A 20,470-nucleotide genomic window follows, 5' to 3' on the forward strand; every position below is an offset into this window, starting at 1 on the left:
AGTAGAGGCAGAGAGGTGTACAGCCTTGAAAGAAGGAAACATACAGTATGTATAGTGGATTTAAAAGGAAGCTAGCAGAGGGTTTAACGATGGTGATAAATAAAAGTTACATAGTTACATAGTAGATGAGGTTGAAAAAATGCCTACTGTATGTCCATCAAGTTCGACCTACACTCAATTTAGATGACAGATACTTCCCCTATATTTATACTTACAGTATATTGATCTAGAGGAAGACAAATAATAAAAAACCCCAGTTACATATCATCCAATGATATCTCATAAGGGGAAAATAAATTCCTTCCTGACTCTAAGAATTGGCAATCAGATTACTCCCTGGACCAACATTCATCCCATGTTTACTTATTTGGTATATCCCTGCATACCTTTCATTTCTAAAAAGATGGCCAACTTTTTTTTTAACAATTATTGTATCTGCCATCACAGTCTCCATGGGAAATGAATTCCACACTTAAACTGCCTTTACTGTAAATAACTCTTTCCTTTGTTGCTGGTGAAATATAATTTCCTCCAAACTTAAGGGATGACCCCGTGTCATTTGAAAAAATCCTTTTTGTATTTTTCCCTGTTTCACAGACAAGGTTGTCAAGGCAATACACAGTTTCAAATAAAGTTGTGCTGGTGTAAAAATAGTTCAAACAAAGGTGGTAGTCGGAACCTAATAAGGGATGATTTTGATAACACACAATGTTGTTTGTGGATCAGTGATAAGACTTGAAGGGCAACCAGGAGGATTTCATTGTCTGTTCTTAGTATAACCAGTTAAACTCTCACAAAGCTTGCACTGCTTCACTGTTTTTTGGTGGACTGTACCACCTAAATATAATTCTGCCCTTGTAAATCACTTGGGGGGTAGACCCACAGAAGTCTGTTGTCTTTGCATGTTACGGAAATTGGGAACAGATGTTATTTTTCATCCTAGAATCCTTTTCATCCCCAATCCCTTATTCTCACCTTCCTTTACACCATTTTATTACCCCTCCAGTGTCTTCAAACATCCCTTTCTCTCCCCACCCCTGCTAGATCTCTGTTTTTTTCCTCTTTTTTTTTAAGTGAAACTTCTATGCTGGCACCTACCAAAACGAAAATTTCCCTTGCAGTAAATTGTCTTCATGGAGACGGAAATACAGTCCCAGAAGTGATGTCACTGCTAGCACAAGACTCTCACAAAGCTTGCACTGCTTCACTGTTTTTTGGTGGACTGTACCACCTAAATATAATTCTGCCCTTGTAAATCACTTGGGGGGTAGACCCACAGAAGTCTGTTGTCTTTGCATGTTACGGAAATTGGGAACAGATGTTATTTTTCATCCTAGAATCCTTTTCATCCCCAATCCCTTATTCTCACCTTCCTTTACACCATTTTATTACCCCTCCAGTGTCTTCAAACATCCCTTTCTCTCCCCACCCCTGCTAGATCTCTGTTTTTTTCCTCTTTTTTTTTAAGTGAAACTTCTATGCTGGCACCTACCAAAACGAAAATTTCCCTTGCAGTAAATTGTCTTCATGGAGACGGAAATACAGTCCCAGAAGTGATGTCACTGCTAGCACAAGAGACCGTAGGAAGTGTTGGCAGTTCACAGCAGCGCATGCTCCACTGTAGTCACAGTAGTAGTCAGATGTTATTTTTCATCCTAGTAATGAGTATCTTCAAAGCTACTGAGATGCAAAAATAACGTCCGTTTGTCAAAGTACAAGCGCTAGTAATGGAGATTTTCATGTCTCAGAGATTCATTTTCCAATACACTGCACAAGCGCATTGGTCAAACTTTAAAGCGCGTTGTTGACGCCAGCGCTAATAACGCATTTCTCATAAGCGTTACCAAAAGCGAATGCAAATTTTGTGATAATATTGAGAAATTCTACCTTTTAAATTTTAACATTTTTTTCCCATTAATTATAGTGTTGTTCCTTCATTTATTTTAATTGTACATGAATAAAAATTAATTAATGCTAAGCAACAACACAGGAGCAACAGCGCCAACCACTTGCGCAAGCTCAGTAGTTAATACATTATGACCGACAGTAAACCCCTGCTCATGAGGGCACTTGCAGCACACCTGTGCACACCTCTGGATAGGGCTGGGACACTGGAACTGACTCTCATGATTGAGAGATAATTGATTGATTGATGGTTTTTTTTTTGAGATTGAGGGGTGTATATTGTACATGTATTGTCATTCTCACATTGCATCTCCCTGAGGAAGGTCCCGTTTTCTGGGACCGAAACGTTGGAATTTCTGTGCCTTATTTCTAATACAATATTTCTACTGTATATATGTGTATATGTGTATGTGTTGTGACAAACGCCCCTCTTTTGTAGCGCGGACGTCTGTCTGGGTTCTTCCCGACACAGTCTTCTAGGGTTACTTATACAAAAAACAGGATCATGCAAAGTATTATGCTGCTTAACTCAGGCTTCTGCCTGCTTTATTTTCATCCAAGTAAGGTACTGCAGCATTAACAAGTGTAGATTAGAGGTACTCAGATACTTTCATTCAGCAGTTCACTCAGTTCAGTGTTACAGTATTTCCCACACTGTTATTTTTACGAAATAAAACCAAAATCATATAAACAAAATCCTATCCCTTTCAGGGATCTAACTACACATCAGAATCAGTCTCTCTAACAGCTGCTGGCCAACTAACCTGGTTCCCCAGCTTAAAACAATGCTCTCTCATTTAGGGTCACTAGATACAGCACAATCTTTTAGCAACAGCAATAACCATTTGTTTTGTCTTATCTGTTCGTGGTGGGAACTCGTCCCAAGTGTCCAGGTAAATCCTCTGGTACTGTGATACTTGGAGGGGCCGTCCACCCTGAACTGGATTCCGGGGAGCAGCGATACCCCCAGCCTCCAGGCTCTAAGGAGAGAGACTGAAATGCAAACCTCTCTGTTCTAAATACCTGTGCATGTGATTAGAAGAGCAGGTGAGGGAGAACTAGACCCATTGTAATCTGTGGTCTGGATTTTCCATCCCGCAGTCTGAGTTAATGTGAAGCTGTGGAATGGATCCTTTTTAACTATTCCTGCACTTTCTGACCTAAAACGGGGCAGAAAGCTGCCTAACATCTTTGGACTATGTCACAGTGTGTATATGGGGACGCTTTGGAGTGTTTGTTCTTCTGCTACAATAGAAATTATTGCTGCGGCTGATGATAATATAATGATGATGTTAAACTAGAAGTAGAAAAGCAGCATGCCCTTTGACAAGCGCATTACTATGCTCGACAAAAAAAAATGGCCACCTCTTCTATTTTACCATAATCTAAACAATAAACACCAGTTGTCATCAAGCCAAAGTCCTGCATTAACTAGTGGCATTTGCACACACTATCAACTTGATCGTCGAAAATGTTCTAAAACATAAGTCTGTGCAGTAGATGCTGGCTATCGCACATCAAATCTCTGGTAATTTATGGCATTTGGAAGCAGTGTGCCGAAAACTGCAAAAGTTGCAAGAAAATAATAATCTGCCATTAAATCAACTGATGCAAGAAGTTGTGACAAGGTGGGATTCAACCTTGTGTATGCTTAAGTGACTTCAGTAATACAACAAGCCTTCATACTGTAGTTACATAGCACCCCATGAGACATGGACAGGAGGGACTTCTCTTACTCTAGCACACTGGAAACGATCTAAACTTTTTTGTGAACTAGCTAACACTTTCAGTGCAGGATGGTCCATTGCCCCAGAGTGTCATTACCCCTCCAGAAAGTTGAGATCATGTGATTGGTTCTCAGCATTCACATGACCACAACATCACTTCAGTGATGCAAATAGAAGAGGAGGGTCCTCCTCTTCCATTCAGATGTCACGTAGAAAATGTGCAGAATAGGCCTGCTGGTCACTGAACATCACAAGGGCCTCCTGATTACAAGCCTTAGTGATGTTCATGAAATGTTTGCGGGTTAAATCATCTGAAATAGCAACAAGGAAAGTGAGATCAGACAGTGCCAGACTGAGTCCGGTCATAACACGCATTACATTTCTGGCAAAACAGCTGGAGAAGCAGAAGAATCATTTTAAATAAATATGGTTCCTGGACTTTTCATTACCTCTTTTCTATGCCTAATGAGTACCCATGGGTTTCCACCATATTGAAATCCGACCAGAACATTTTGGCAAGCATGCTTCATTATCGGATTAAAACAAACTTGCCAACTATTACATTAACACTATATAAGAATCATTCACCTCCTTCTATCAGGCACAGATATAAACACCTGCAAAGAGCCGCTGGTTGCCAAGGTGTCAGCTCGAATGTCACATCATATACCTCATTATCCTTCTCCTGCTGAAACCGCTGTTTCTTGTTGGTATTGGTAGTAATTTCAAAAGCAATTTGATGCCAATCAGCAACAAGCATTATAAACCTGAAATTTTACAGATACAGAAGACAATGATACAGTATCTGGTCAGGTTTAAAAGACATGCCATAGGATCCTACTGCTAAGACTAAGGGCCCTATTCTATAAGCCTTCATAAAAAAAAGCTGGGCCGGTTATGCCGCTAGTTTTTTGAGTGTTGCTATCATGGTATTCCGAAAGCCTTTATTACCTGTGATAGCAAGATTCCCAAAAAGGGCTAGTAGCCGGCGATGTGATGATTGCCTCTCTCTAAAGGTCTAACCTGGCGATCTGCAGCGATTAGGCTGGCACATCTCGCCAACAATCGTAAGATTTTAATATAAATTTCAATACTAGTGCAGAGGAGCAGGGGGTCTCTGTAGTAGAACTTTGTTGATTTCAGGTCCGGGGACCCCCTGCTTCCCGATATACAGGCTCCATTATTTTGCCCATTACTGTACTGTATGTGTTGTGGGGGGTTGTTGGGGGTAGAGGAGGTGGTTAGTAGGGTTGTTGTGTGTAGTTTTGTTTATTGTGGGTAGATGGATTGGGTGAAGGTGGTAGTAGCCCCAAGGATGGATGTTTAGGCCTACCGGGTGGTAGTGGGAGGGGTTAACCCCTTCATTACCTTAGCTGTATTAACCGCTAAGGTAATGAAGGAGTTAACTCTACTCGCAACCCCCTGCAAGGCCTAATCACCCACCAAGGGCCAAATACCACCTTCACCCACCCCCTCTACCCACAGTAAGCATGGCACTGGTAGTTAATCCCTTCATTGCCTTAGCGGTTAGCCACTAAGATAATGAAGTTGACTGTAAATACATTTTTATTGCATGGGATTCATGCCGGGGGCCTCCGGTGCTGATATTAATGGGTATCAGCTGCGGAGACTCCCAGGATCAATCCGATGCAGAAAAAAATGCATTTATTACTAAGTCCTCTCATGTGCCTTCTCAGCAGCTTCTTCCAAGCCTCACTTTTCCTGGCGTGAGGATTTTGGGAGAAACTCACCATTTTAGGGAACTATGGCGGAGGTGATGAGGCTGCAAGTGGGGGTTATATATAAATGGTTGGGGGAGTGTATATATATATATATACCAAGCATATACAGTATCACAAGTATAATAAATTTATTTCAAGATAAACTGTGCCTGTTTGTTTTGTTCCTAGCTCAAATTTGTTTTTGCTCTAGAATTAGACTTCACTTAGTGTACATCTAATGAAAAAGAAACATATGAACTACCTGCTGTTGGTTGAAGGCATCTACGTAGGAGTGACTTTTAAATATTAACATTAGTTATTGATGCACTTGATGTATTATTCTTGTTTTACATCCATAGGATGGTTTTGCATTTTACACAATACAAATATATGAAGCAGAGGATGCTGGAAAAGGTGTGACAATTAACGCATTTAATTATTCTTGCTGTTTTGAATATGTAAACGTGCTAATTTTTTCACTTATCTCTGTCACAAAATATACGATTTGTATCTACATGTGCAGAACAAACTATGACTCATCACTACCTATAAAAGGGACAATGAAGCTAGATGAACATTATTTGTATATTCTCTCCAAAACATTTCCTTTGGATGCCTTCTTAGCCCTCCTATTTGGTGATGAATAGAGCTTAATGTTTACTGCACTGCATGTTTTTTTGTAGTGAAGAAAGGATCCATTAAATATGTGCCCCTTTTGAGTACTGACTGTTTCTACTGGTTGGACCTTGGCATTTAATACCTTTTATATAGCTGAATTGTGTACAGAATGTTATTTTATTACTACATAATAATACAGTTTAAGAAATACGGTTGTTCATCCAAATGAGTCATCAGCAAAAATAAGGTAGTTATTTATTTATTTTTATAGCTCCAATTTTATTGAGGTTTTTGACATGTAGCAGTACATAGGTTCGTACTCATGAAAATCACACCTGTCGTACAAATAATATACATAGAGAAATGATAATCAGACTTGTAAGAAAAATAAATTTTTAATCTAAATCAGGAGGGGTGGGGTGGGATGGGGAAGGGAGTCTGAACCCACTGATCTCAATCCAACAGACCAGCTAATGCCTTCTGGCTATTGACTAGCTTTCCTTTTTTTAATTTTTTTTAATAGTATATTAGGTCAGCGGAGAACGTGTTTCCGAGACTATCATAGCAGAATTGTAGTACTATCCACCCCTGGGATGTCTGTTTGTGCTAACCACATAGTCCAGACTTTTAGAAATGTATCTCCAGTATCATTAACCAAACTTGTTAATTCTTCCATCTAGCCAAATTCTGTTTCTGATTCCAGGAATAGTTGGGTAGTTATTTTTAATGATTTAAATGGGAAAATTTTTGTTGGGGGGGTGGGGGATTAAAAAGTCAAATTTGATATCCTGGCAAATTGTTAATCTGTTTCCATTACTACATAACCTTGTAACAAATATTGCAAAATGTATTTGTCCCAATGAAAATAATACAATCGCCTTCACAAGTGACTGTCAAATTTAGATCAATTAAGCCAAAAAACTCACCAAATTATGTATAATTGTGCTGTTAAAGAAGCGTGAGTTTTTATTATGGGTAAAAAAATATCTGGATGGTTAAGACATATTTTCCTCATGGACATTTTTATTAATCAATACATTCATGACAGAAATCATGCCTCCGCTACTGTAAACACACTTTGTGGGTTCAAGAAGACCGTATGAAAATAGAAAAAGGTCTTATTATTTATTGCACCTTGATGGTTTTACATTATACTGTCTTTTTTCAATCTGGAAAGTAGAAAAACAATCATTAAATTATATAAAATCTTTAACAATCCCTAGAGATCACAGCACAAGAGATAATCACATAAAAGTGGTTTATTGGTTCCAAAATGCACATATATGCTCGATGTTTCGGTCCAAAGGGGAACCTTCTTCAGGGGTGACTATTTCCTCCTTACCATGCACCATACCTGCCTCTGCTGAGGCTTTTTTTCCTGTGTGCGCTGCCATTCTTTCTATATATCCTTAAATTATATACGTTTTGAGAGAGATGCTAAATTATACACGTTTTGTGATATGCAATACTATAAAACAATGTTTTCTAATTTGCTTTACTCATTTCATACTGTACTTATTCTTATCATAAATATGACATCCTTTGTTTGTTTAGAGATGTTTACAACAAAATCTCAGACACATAATTAGAACACAGTTTTATGTAAACTTTGCAATGAACTGACTTTATTCCCCAATTTGAGCAGGGGTAATTATATTTCATTCAACCTCCCACCAAAACAGCTGTTATTTTTTAACATTGATTAAATTCTGTTTCATTTTCAACTCAAAAAAAGAACTTCCATTATAAAATGTTAAGCAGCTTGATCATATATTTGTTTGCATTTGTTTATTCACTATTGAAACAGCAAGAGCTGTTTCCTTATTTTGACAAATGTATTCCAAACAGAAGCATCACAGGCTATAGATGATAAAAAATGCATGTTCATACACAAATCAGTAAGGAATTTATTGAGTTAAACAGAATACCTCCATGGTCTGGGAAAATGGGTCCTTCGGGTCACAGAGTGATGAAGATATTCGGTGGTTGCCACGGAAACAGCGTTGGCTCACATTATGTGGAATTGGAAAGGTCTGACGAATAATTGTTAACCTTCCAATTGACCTTCTGACCAGTTCCTGCACATCCAAATCATTTATCTCCTGTCATTTAGAAAAGAAAGGTATGAGAGTACTAAATGCCAATAAAATCGTGATATATGGAAGGAAAACAGAAAGCTGAAATTCTGTAATTATGCACTCCTGTGATATTAGCAGATAGAGATGTAGACTTACTATCCCGGAGCAACAGCAGAAAAAGTTAAATTCTGTATTTTTTGGGTAAGTACAGTAAAAAAAACACTGCTGCCAGCAGGGGTTCATGCTTCTGAATCAGACCCCCCCACACTGTTAATCATCAATGCCAGAAAGCTGAAGGGGAACACACCTATGGCTTTCCCCTGTACTGGGAAAAATAAGTATGTCTACATCTGTATCTGCACATTAGTACTGCTTGTCTATTTACAGTCTCTAAGAATGTACTATAAGGACATGTTTTTTTTGTTTTTTTTAATAAGCCCCTGGGATTTATCACAGTCAGACTAGAGCATCTTTTTTTTTGCCTTTGATATTCTCTTTTCAAGTGAAATCTATGATTCTAAATTACGTTTAATGGGTTTATGCCAGCAGGGAGTCTCTGAAAATAATGGGTAACAAATAAATGCATCATATAGATAATTCTCCAAAAGGAAGAAAAAAAAAATTCTGCAATACAAGGTAATACAAAAATAGAACAAAACACATCTACATATACATTATATTTTCATTATTATCCGAAATAAATATGAAAAGCATATTACAGTTACAAATTATTCCAGGGATTTACAACAAGGTAAAACAATTACATTGAACAGTGTGTAAACTGTTGATACAGGGATGAATTAATCACATGAAAATCTAAAGTAGACATTACATTAATATTGTTACATTAATTATGTCCCTTTGCAGTCTATTCACCAACACTTCATCAGCATAAATACAATATGAAAATACCCTAGAGTAGAGTTAGACACATTAATATTGTTTTTAATGGTGTTACTATGAGTAATGAGCACTTTTCAACAGCAAAATGAGTATGCAATTAAGTACTGTACAATGGTGGCCTACAGATGTGGGGTCTACCATGTCATGTACAGTATTTGTGGGGGAGAAGTTAGAAGTGAGCACGTTTTGAATTGTGTAAAGTGACGTCAGTTTCTATTTTCTCAGTGTCTATGTAAATCAAACTTTGGGCCTCATGCACTAAGCGCCGAAAAAATCTCTTTGGCAAGTGTTGCCGATAGGCATGATTTTGGCGATTTGCCCTCGCAGTAATCAGTAAGGGCCGAATCCATGCCGATCCCTGCCGAATCTCTGCCAAAGCAAAATGCTGATGAGCCGGTGATAAAAAAATCCTGGCTCCCGATAACCTAGCGATAGGCCGTTTCTGCCGATATTTGTTTGCAGCAGAGAGAGACTCGCCGCTCTCTCTGCTCAAACATCGGCAAAATAAAAACATTTTCAGAGAAGCAATCTTCACGCCGCCGGCTACTCACCATTTTTGCAAATGTTGCTATCACTTTTATTCGGGGCTTTCTACATACGGTGATAGCAACACTGTCAAAAATTGCGATTTTAAAACCTTTGTGATTTTTTCTATCGAAGCTTATTGCATAGGCCCCTCAGTTAGAGTTTACAAACCGAGTATACTCAAAAGAGATTAGGTGAAAACTACATGAATTTACTATCGGTTACTACTGAAACATTATCAATTATTAAAAATGCTTATACGGTATAGATTTGAAAACAAATTGTGTAGATCACTTAAATTTAATCTACTGTACTGAAAATGCCACAGCGAAGAGTTCCCTTTGGTTATTGGAAGAACGGCCTCATTAACAAAGAAGTTATTTTGAAGGAAGGTCTTACACCGATACAGAACCCACAGAACCAGACAATAGAGAACAGCAACATTTCCAATGATAATCTAAAGCCCAAGAAAACCACTGATATACAGGAGCTATTTTGTTTAGAAACTTGTGAACTGCTTCCTTCACTGTCCCTCTCTATCTGCTGGAGATCACACATTACCATCAAAATGATGGGCCATGAGGATGCAGGTGACCTATAAAGTCACTGGTACTGTAACTGTTTGTGAGTAGGCAGGACAAATTCTCCTTAAAATGTCTAGTTTAATCTCTACACCACAGAATCCATACATAGTACCCTACCAGAGTGCCATTGTCTCTTTTATTTGCTAAAAACGAGAAATTAAAGAAAATGAAAATGCATCTGTCTCAATGTTTAAGTAAAAGTTTAACAGGGGCTACAATCTAATCTTTACTTGTCTCCTATAACGTATAACATTTGGAGGGTACAGATCTAGCCCATTTTACCGTTATTCATTAAGCCTGAGCAATATGCCAAAGTAAAACAATGCTGATATTTAGTTGAATGGCTATGCTACATTTAATAACTCAACACTTTCTCACAGGAGAAAAGCAAAAGGGTATATTATCAATTTTCTCAGTACTTTTGACTGCACTAAACCTATATTATCCATCTTCAAAGCACATCAAGGCTCTTTTTTTCCTTCATTTGTCATTTATGCTCTGTATTAAATATAGATTTTCTGCAGACAAAATAACACCTGGCATCTGCTAGGTCCAGTGTAATATCCTACATTTCTGGTCGATTTATCCTTAATGTACCATAGATAATGATTTTTCTCGGCATAAGATGCCGTCTTTTTATTTAGCGTATATCATTTCCCTATCACCAAACAAAGAAAATAATACAGTTGTTCCCCTGGTAAAATATGAGTCATTTCTAATACACCTGTAGAATAATCTCACTACAGAGATAGAAGCAATGTAATTAAATCTATTCCAAAGCTCCCTTTTTATAATCACAGCCCTCGCAGAAAAAGGTCAATGTAAATGATCAACAAGCTACTTGACTTTATTTAATGTATTCAGGCAGTCAGCAACCGTGGCTGTAATGAAGAACTATGAACTTTGAAGAGCATGATCACTTTCCAATTTAATTCCAGGGTATTTTTGACTAGTGATGCACATCAATGGAAATATTTTGCATGTACAAATTTGAAGACTTTTGTTTATCTTTTCTTTAATGTCCTAACTTTAGACCTGCTATTAGTACAAGTCCATGTTTACTAACTGGTGATATGTAAGGACATTTTCCCAGGACGGAAGATACCCTATAGGCCATTCTAATGGCATAGCACCGATTACTAAATATTACCCAAAATGTGTTTAAAAGTTCCGCGCTCGAGCTGTCGAAGATCTTCCCCAATAATAAAACAATTATTTTGCAGCTAGGTGTGCAGGAGCCCCTCCCAACTGCTCCTAAAAGGGGTCTCCCAAAAATGGGGGACCCCAAACGACAAGAAAAACACACCAAGCACACCAAGAATTAGTACACACTCAAATATGTAAACAGATAACTGCTAAGGTGTAATGGTAATTTAATTAAAAAAGAAAGGGTCTACAATCAGACCAGGGACAAACAAGAACAGTGTTTCCAACACCACTGAACTAAAACAAGGCAAACATATGAAAATAAATGCAATACATGCAATAATAGCAGCAAACCCCATCTCCAAATGCGAGGCTGGGGTAAAAACACCTCATGCAAAATAGATGCCCCTGCTGCACGATATAGTAAGCTGAAAGGGGGGGGGCAGTACTGACCAAAAGAGCATGCTGGAACCGTTTGCTGGCGCGTTAAAGTCCGGACCGCTCCATCCACTTAGCAGTTATTTTTTTACATATTTGAGTGTGTACTAATTCTTGGTGCGCTTGGTGTGTGTTTTTCTTGTACTAAATATTACCCTTAATATCTTCTAAACAAAAAGGAAGAGTAGAGGCGCCATGGATTTTATTAATGCAATAATTTATTGAAGCCAGATAAAGTGTCCAACGTTTTGGCTATCACAGCAGCCTTTGTCAAGTAATGTCACTCCTTGACAAAGGCTGCTGTTACAGCCAAAATGTTGGACACTTTATTTGGCTTCAATAAATTATTGCATTTCTAAAATCCGTGGAGCCTCTACTCTTCCTTTTTTGTTTATTCTGTCCCTGGATTGCAGCGGGACTTCCCTTATCGAGTTAGAGAGCACCGGTATCAGTATCTCTTATTTATTTACAATGAAGAAAACATTGTATGGTGCTCAAAATTAAACAGCAATACTAGGTGTTGATAAAGTCTTGTAGAATGGAATTAACCCAATAAAGGCATATATGCCTTTATTGGGTTAATTCCATTCTACAAGACTTTATCAACATCTAGTATTGCTGTTTTATTTTAAGCACCATACAACGTTTTCTTCATTGTACTTAAGTTGTGGGGTAGCTCGTATCAGCATTACTTTATTATTTAAAGCAAGGTGCGTTTTCCCTTTAGCTTTTCTGTAGTTTATTGTTGTTTATACAACATTTGATTTCAAACTACACTATGGATCAGAACCTCACGGAAACTGATTATGAGACTGACACGGACATTCCTGTTCAATTTGCTTTTAATTGCTCAGACAATTCCCAGCGAGTCAAGAAAGCTCAACAGGTCTTTGACAACACTTTAGAGTTAGACTGTGATGATGTGTCTGACTTAAAAATTCTGGTGGGATAATATTTCTTTGCAAAATTATGTAACAACACAAAGGCTACCTAGGGGTCTACGTGTGAAGAAATCCCCCACATTTGGTTTTATTAACCAGGAATTTGAAACCAAATGGAAGGAAGCACTTAATGTATGCTCTTTTACCCTTATTGATCTCATTATCAAAGCCAAAACCAAAGAAAAAACCTCCTTGAATGAGGAAATAAAATCCCTCCAAAAAAATCTTTGTCAATTTAAGGAAATGGATGGCTTTGATGATCTTGATCTTATCCTATCTAATAATATAAAAAGTATGGAAAAAGAGATCATGTCCAAAAAACAAATGAAATTTGAAAGGGACAAACAAGATTACGCTCGCAACCAGGTTTATGTCTGGCAGAAACCCCCTCGTTCCAAGAATTTTAACTCCTCAACACCCCTCAAGTCCAATAAAACCAAAGGACAACATTATCAAAAGTCTATCTTGAAGAAAAATATATCATTTTCTCATTCAGCAAGTGCAGAATCAGAGGGCTCTGATACGGACTATTGTCCCAGACGTATGTCAGCTAATGATAGAGAAAATCCAACTTTTCATCGCCCTACAGAGAGGCACAATGGACATCAAGGGGGTACAACATCTAATCAAAAATTTCAAGGGGAGTCAGAGTACGAGTCTAGAACCTTCTTCGGGTCAAAAAACAGGGTCAATACAAACGCACAAGCAGGAGCCAAAAAAGGAGACATAAAAAATCCTCAGAAAAGAAAGAAGAACTTTTAATGTATCAAACTGGAGTTATTAATCTTTCTGATGTTGTACTTAGTCAGGCTGAGTTATCAGTTCTTGATAAAGGCTTAAAATTTGCTCCTTGTTGTGACTTTAAACTCTTTGAAACCATCATTGACCTTCATAAATACATACGCAAATTGACTTTGAAAAGGTTTTATAACCAGGATAATGTCAATCAAACAGTTTCTGCAAGTAATGACAAAGATTCCAGTCCTGTTGTTTCTGATATTGCTCAAGAAGTTAAACAATTTAGCTTCAAAGAACATTGTTGTGCACAAGATTTGATAGATTTAATGGTTGAAAATATTGATGATGCAGATGTTCCCTCTTCTTTTTTAGGTAGACGGTCGTCTGGTTTTATAAATAGATCTGTTTTCTATCCAGCACATATGAAGGGCAATTGTCTGGCTACCTTTGAGCAACTGATAGAACGTGACTTGTCTCTTCTTTCTATGTCACCATTGCAGAATAGAATAGATAATCTTACATTACCTGAAAGGTAAGCTTTAAACACACTTAAAGCCAAGAGTTCCTTGGTCATCAAGGGGGCTGACAAGGGGGGGGGGGCAATTGTGGTCCTCAATAGAAATGATTATAGAACAGAGGCCCTCTGACAATTGAATGATAAAACTTCTTATGTTTTGTTGAGAGGAGACCCCACTGCCACCTTTATTAGGGAGCTTAGATCCCTTCTAGACGATGGCTCCATGTTAGGCGCCCTTGATGCCAAGGAATTAGAATTTTTGTTTCGCCCTTATCCCATTATACCTATCTTCCACCATCTCCCAAAGATCCACAAGACATTGGTCTCCCCACCTGGGAGGCCGATTGTCTCTAGTATTGGATCTTTGGGAGATGGTGTATCAAGATATGTTGATCATTTCTTACAGAGTATGGTGCAAACGTTACCTTCACATATAAAAGATAGTGGAGATCTTCAGAATCAACTCAGCTCTATCAGATGGGAAAGTAATTTTATCTGGCTCACTCTCGATGTAACATCATTGTATACAGTTATACTGCATGAATATGGGCTGGCAGCTGTCAGATTTTATTTACAACATTCTGATTTATCACCGGCACAGAGCACTTTTATTTTAAATGCAATACTATTTTTGTTAACTCACAACTATTTTATGTTCGACGGGGATTTTTTTCTCCAGACACGTGGTACCGCTATGGGCACTAGTTTTGACCCCTCCTATGCCAACCTTTTTTTAGGTTGGTGGGAGTCGATCCACGTGTTTGGAGAAAAAAATCCCTTTAGACACATTATCACTTTTTACAAACGTTATATAGACGATCTTATTTTTATTTGGAACGGGGATGAGCACTCACTTTTATTATTCACTGAGCACCTTAATAATAATGATTTCAATTTAAAATTCACTATAAATTATGACTCTCACCACATTCACTTCTTGGATTTATTATTATTTATTGATATACACAAAAATATTATCACTACGGTTTATCGTAAAGTTAATTCACGCAACACATTTCTGCGCGCTGACAGCTGCCACCCCAAATCACTTATTAGAGGAATTCCCAAAGGCCAACTGATAAGATTAAAAAGAATTTGTACAAATAATGAGGATTTTTTTGGTTAAGTCCCTTGATCTGATGAAGCGCTTTGAAGCTAGGGGATATTCGAAAAAACATCTTGATAGAACTTTTAAGGAGGTACAAATGATGAATAGGACAGTTCTTTTGGACAGAAACAAAAAAGGTCAAGAAAAAGATTTTCATTCACCATACTTTATTGTCCAACACAACAATCAAGCCATGACTATTAAAAACATAGTTAGGAAACATTGGGCAGTACTGGCAGCAGACCCAGTTTTACAATCAGTTTATGAAGAGGGCCCTAGATTCGTCTTCAGAAAGGCAAAAACTATTGCCAATCATGTTTCTGCAAGCATGTTTATTTCAGACACAATACCCACAAATACTCTACCTAAAGGTAGTTACAACTGCTCCAAGTGCAAAGCACGTAAATTTATGAAACAAACTTCAGAATTTAGTTCATTCCAAACGGGAAAAACTTTTCCTGTAAAATCTTTTATTAATTGTGACACCACTTTTGTGGTATATTTGCTTAGTTGCGGTTGCGGTAAGCAATATATAGGACGTACAATTAGATGTTTAACGGTTCGGATTCTTGAACACCTGCGTCTTATTGTTAAAAAAGATACGAACCACCCAGTATCCCTTCATTTCACTAATTGTAGCTTGTGTAATGTTAATAATTTATCTTTTCAAGGTATAGAGCACATACCGTGTCCAATCAGATGGGGTAATAGACTAAATACCCTGAATAAAAGGGAACTATACTGGATTTTTACACTACAGACACGTGCCCCATATGGTTTAAATTCGGATTGGGACATAGAACCCCTTTGTTTTGACACATAATTTATGTATCAAAATTGTTTTCTAACTATTGCTATTTATAGCATTTGGCTAGTGTTTGTTGCATTCTTTAGCAGTTTTCAGGATGTCTGTATAGAGTATGTATAATTATGTATGTTCATTCAAATCATTTATAGCAATTGTTTGACAGATTATTGACTATGAGATAGAATTGATGTGATTCATATATTTTTTTAGTTATTGATTTCACAATATAATTGAAACAGTATATGTTTACTAAGAATTTACTAATTGTTTACATGCTCTCGGTTAGTTTCATTTTCTTTTTCCATATGTATTAGACTCTGTGGATTTAATATATACAGTTTATATGTATCTTCTTTATTATTCTAAGATTACATTGCCTAATGCACTACCTTCGTTACTACGATAATCTTAGCCAATATCAAAGGTTGTTTATCTTTTTAATGATTCTTTAAAAAAAAAATTTGTTATTTTGTAACTTTATGTTTATTTCATGTTATTTTATTATTCACATGTTGTTTTTCTTTCCTTTGATATTGCCCTCTTGGAGTGTCAAAAATTTTAAATTCAATAAAGTTTTTTCTATGTAAATTGGATTCTATGACACGCGTACGTCATACGCCGTGTCACGTGATGTAATAATGTCACGTCGATGGGCGCTATTAGCTTTCATGCTCGACTCCATCTGGGGGAGTAGCATTTCATACTTGGGAGCCGCTACTTGTTTTAGTGGCTGTCCTGTCTCTATGCCGCACCCCCCTTGCTGTCGGACTTGATATGTGCATGTGTTATGACGCGGCCGTGCGTGATGATGTTGGACGTCTTCATCACGTGACATATGCAGAAGTATTGGCGATTGGCGTGCCTAGATTTCCTCTCAGGTATAAATGACACTCTAAGGGGGTAAGTAGTCATTCACCTTGATAAAGGACTAGCGATAGTCTGAAACGCGTTGGTGTGGTTTTTTGGTTTCTGATCCATTAGAACAAGCTTTTATTTATGGGAACGCATCCTTGAACTTTTTTTCTGGCATTGCCAGGTTTGGATTTAGTGCTCCGTTTTTTTCTCTCCTGCTCTCTTATTTATTTGGATTATTGGTATGCAACATTTTCTAACATTACCTTAATATCTTCTAGCACAAAGGTATGGCAGATCCCTGAATGTAATTTTAGTAAAGAAAAATAGAATGGATGGGAATGCAGTATTTTATTTTATTTTTCTGTATCTGTTAGAATATAATAGCAATATTTTAACCTTACAAAATTCTGTTTTAGCTTTTAATCCTTTTCCTTTGAATAACTGTTTGTTTTGATGCAGTTATTTTTTTATATCTCCTGGTTGATAAAATATGAATGTACATAATGATAACTCATTAGTGTACATTGATTGTCCCTTCTTGTTTTGTTATGCTTGGTTGTTTCTATAAAATCTCTTCTCCCTTTTAAGCACTTTGCTGGGAAAGTGCACAGACAAAGAAAGCCTGTTTGGCGAACAATCCTCAACCTGCACAGAACACATTAGAACAGGTGCTTGGTATTCTAAACATGGATTTTTATGCATGTCAAGACAACTGTCATATAATTCATATTTATTCTTACCAACCAGCTCACACTTGACAAAACATACATGTACACTACTGGACTATAAGACCCAACCATACATCAAGAAGATCACTCTTGCCTAGACAGCCTACCTGGCAGGAAAAATTGAAGATAACAACTCCAAAAACTAGTAGCCTGCCTCAGGAATGAACAAAAACCACCCAAGGAGCTCTGTGAAAAGTTCAACCAACATTCCCTCTGCGAGATCCAGAATATGAAAGAGGGCCTGAAGATGATCAATAGGAACAAGCCAAGCTTGGATTGCACACACAGCAACACAACACTCCCTGGATTCTCTAACTTCTCCCACTGGGAACTAGTTGACATTACCAACAAGTAAGCAAATTAGTGATGTAAGCGCTCCAGCGCTAGATCTATAGTTGATTATATATGTAGCAATTGTATAGACATTATCAACAAGCTCAGACCAACAACATGTGACCTTGTCTATCCTGGTCTGTGAAAGTCTCAGAAGGCATACTCCACAGCAGCATCCTCAGACCTAAACAGATTCGGAAAATGTGATACAGCTACAATAACAAGCTCACATAGAAAACAAGGACATTTTGGGAAAAAATCAGTCGGGCTTCAGAAGTCTTCACAGCACTGAACCTGGCATGATCAGTACAATAGATGGCTTGCTGACTTCTATGAACAGGATCTATATAAATTCTTATCCTCCTTCCTACAACTGTTGTTCCACTCATACCTGTGTGCATCCCTATCACTCCGGGCTGCACATACACTTTTTATTGAACTGTCTACCAACAATTTTCCTGGTAATTTCTCTGCGCTCCCCTGTCCCCTCCTTTTTTTTACTATTTTACACGAGGATCCTGGAAAGATTCTTTAGGGTTGAGCAGCAAGAATCGGATCCCATCATACAACACCAAAATTTGGGAGCTTGTAAGGGTCCCTTCTGACGGTAATATCACCCATTTATTACTATTAAATCAGAGAGAGTACCTTAATATGTTCCTGCATCTATACAGTTAACCCCTGACCAAGTGAACAAGGACATGGCCCCTTCACATCCCTCAACCCTCAAAGTCACGTTATGCCCCCTCTGAGTACAAATTTAAACATTGAGGTGTTCTTAAGTTTAGTGACTCCAAACCTGGTACAATTCTCTAACAGGGGAGATCAGGACAATATGTCATATGTAGAAAGAAATGCCCTTAAAGAACTAACGGAAATTAAGTGAATCATCATTAAGCTTCCTGACAAATGGGGCAATATTGTCCTGTCGTATTAAAGTAATTATTTACAAGGAAATCTTATATTACTTAGTGACAGAACATGTTATGAGGTTGTCACAAGCGAACCCACAATAACATATATCAGACATACAAAAAATCCTAAAAAAGGGACTTCAAAGTAAGGTCATTACTGAAAAATAATATAATTATATTTTGGTTAAGAATCCACAGATAGCCACAATTTACAGCCTTCCAAAGCTGCACAAAACTGTAACACGTCCACCTGGAAGACCAATAGTGTCCGGCATAAATTCCTTGTCAGAACATGCCAGCACATACTTAGATAGAGTACACAGACCCTTTGTTACCTATCTCTCAGCGTACACCAAAAACACCACGGATGTACTTAAAAAATTGGATGGGATACAGGTTACACTTAATGTTTTCTTGGCATCATTGGATGTTGACTCATTATATACTAGTATTCAACATCCAATAGGCATAGCACCGGTGTCTCACTTTTTGAAAGCTAGAGGTACTGTACTGAATTTCTAAGTCACAATGAATTTGTAGTGGTTCTATTGAAATTTGTACTATCCCACAATTATTTCTTATTGAACCGTAAATACTATCATCAACTACAAGGCACGGCGATGGGCACAACATGTGCCCCACTTATGCAAATATCTACTTGGGATGGTGGGAGGAAGCCCATGTCTTTGTCAAGAAATTTCCCTCCACACACAGGACATTGAATTATGGACACAATATATAGAGGATGTGCTGGTGTTGTGGAATAATGACTTTAATTTTAGATTAACAAGTGAAATTAACTCAGAGAAGATTGTATTTCTTGATTTGCAGATCACAAAAGAGAAAGATGGAACAGTACAAACAACAAAACAAACAGTCATCAATAATATACTGATGGCCTCAAACCACCACCCCAAGTTCCTAATTCAAGGGATACCAGGAAAGTGGGTTATTGAGCCACGCTCATGCTTCCTACAGTTTCTGGTATAAACCAACTCCTTCCTTTTGCTGCTTCTGTGCGTGGAGATATTCCCCTTCTCACTGAAGTTCAATTGAGGATTACTCCACAGATAGGCCAGTCATAGAAAACAAAAATCACAGAGCACACAAAGGTTGAAGAAATATATATTAAAAGTGAATACAAATAAAAGTATCAACAATTAGATAATGAATCTGTTATCAGTGAGATCTTTAAGTGGTACAGTCCATGCTGCCCCGTGCGTGGGTAGGAGGGAGGTAATGCCGAGCTTGAGACAGTCTATTCCGTGCGCTGGGATCGAGCGTGTGGTGTCTCCATCTTGCTCTGCTGCTTCCGGGAATGCGCAGTACCACGTGGTCCGTGTGCTGTTGTGTGCATGTCTCCCAAGTTCACAGTCTCTCTCTCAGGTCAACTAACAGCTAACCAAGAGCCTGGTCTGCATGAAGTGTCCACAATGCTCTTACCACAACATGTTTCGCAAACAAATCTGCTTCGTCAAGTGATGCAGATTAGTCATCGCAACATGTTTTGCATACCCAGAAGCAGCAGAGCAGAGCAAAATGGAGACACCACTCAATCCCAACGTGCGGGATAGACTGTCTCAAGCTCGGTGTTGCCTCTCTTCTACCCACGGATGGGGCAGCATAGACTTAAAGATCTCACTGGATAACATATTCATTATACAGTATGTACTGTAAGTTAATACGTGATATTTGTATTCACTTTTAATATATATTTCTTCAACCTTGGTGCACTCTGTGCTTTTTGCTTTCAAGGGATACCAGTTGGCCAGTTTTTACGAGTGAAACGAAATTGCTCAACAACGTCTACTTTTGAGGAACAGTCTGTCATTATGCGTCAAAAATATTTCAACAGAGGTTACAGTCGAATCTGCATAGACAAA

General features: G+C 37.9%; 1 protein-coding gene across 1 annotated transcript in view; it reads right to left on the bottom strand.

Annotated features, from left to right (window-relative positions):
- GRID2 (glutamate ionotropic receptor delta type subunit 2) overlaps positions 1 to 20,470 on the bottom strand; it is a 1,372,533-nt gene that overhangs the window by 542,993 nt on the left and 809,070 nt on the right. Inside the window, exon 6 of the mRNA XM_075609971.1 lies at positions 7,900 to 8,073. Coding sequence (XP_075466086.1) covers positions 7,900 to 8,073 — 174 coding nt within the window. The remainder of the gene's footprint in view (positions 1 to 7,899; positions 8,074 to 20,470) is intronic.

The sequence above is a fragment of the Ascaphus truei genome, chromosome 1 (genome assembly GCF_040206685.1).
Source record: "Ascaphus truei isolate aAscTru1 chromosome 1, aAscTru1.hap1, whole genome shotgun sequence".
NCBI classification, from domain to species: Eukaryota; Metazoa; Chordata; class Amphibia; order Anura; family Ascaphidae; genus Ascaphus; species Ascaphus truei.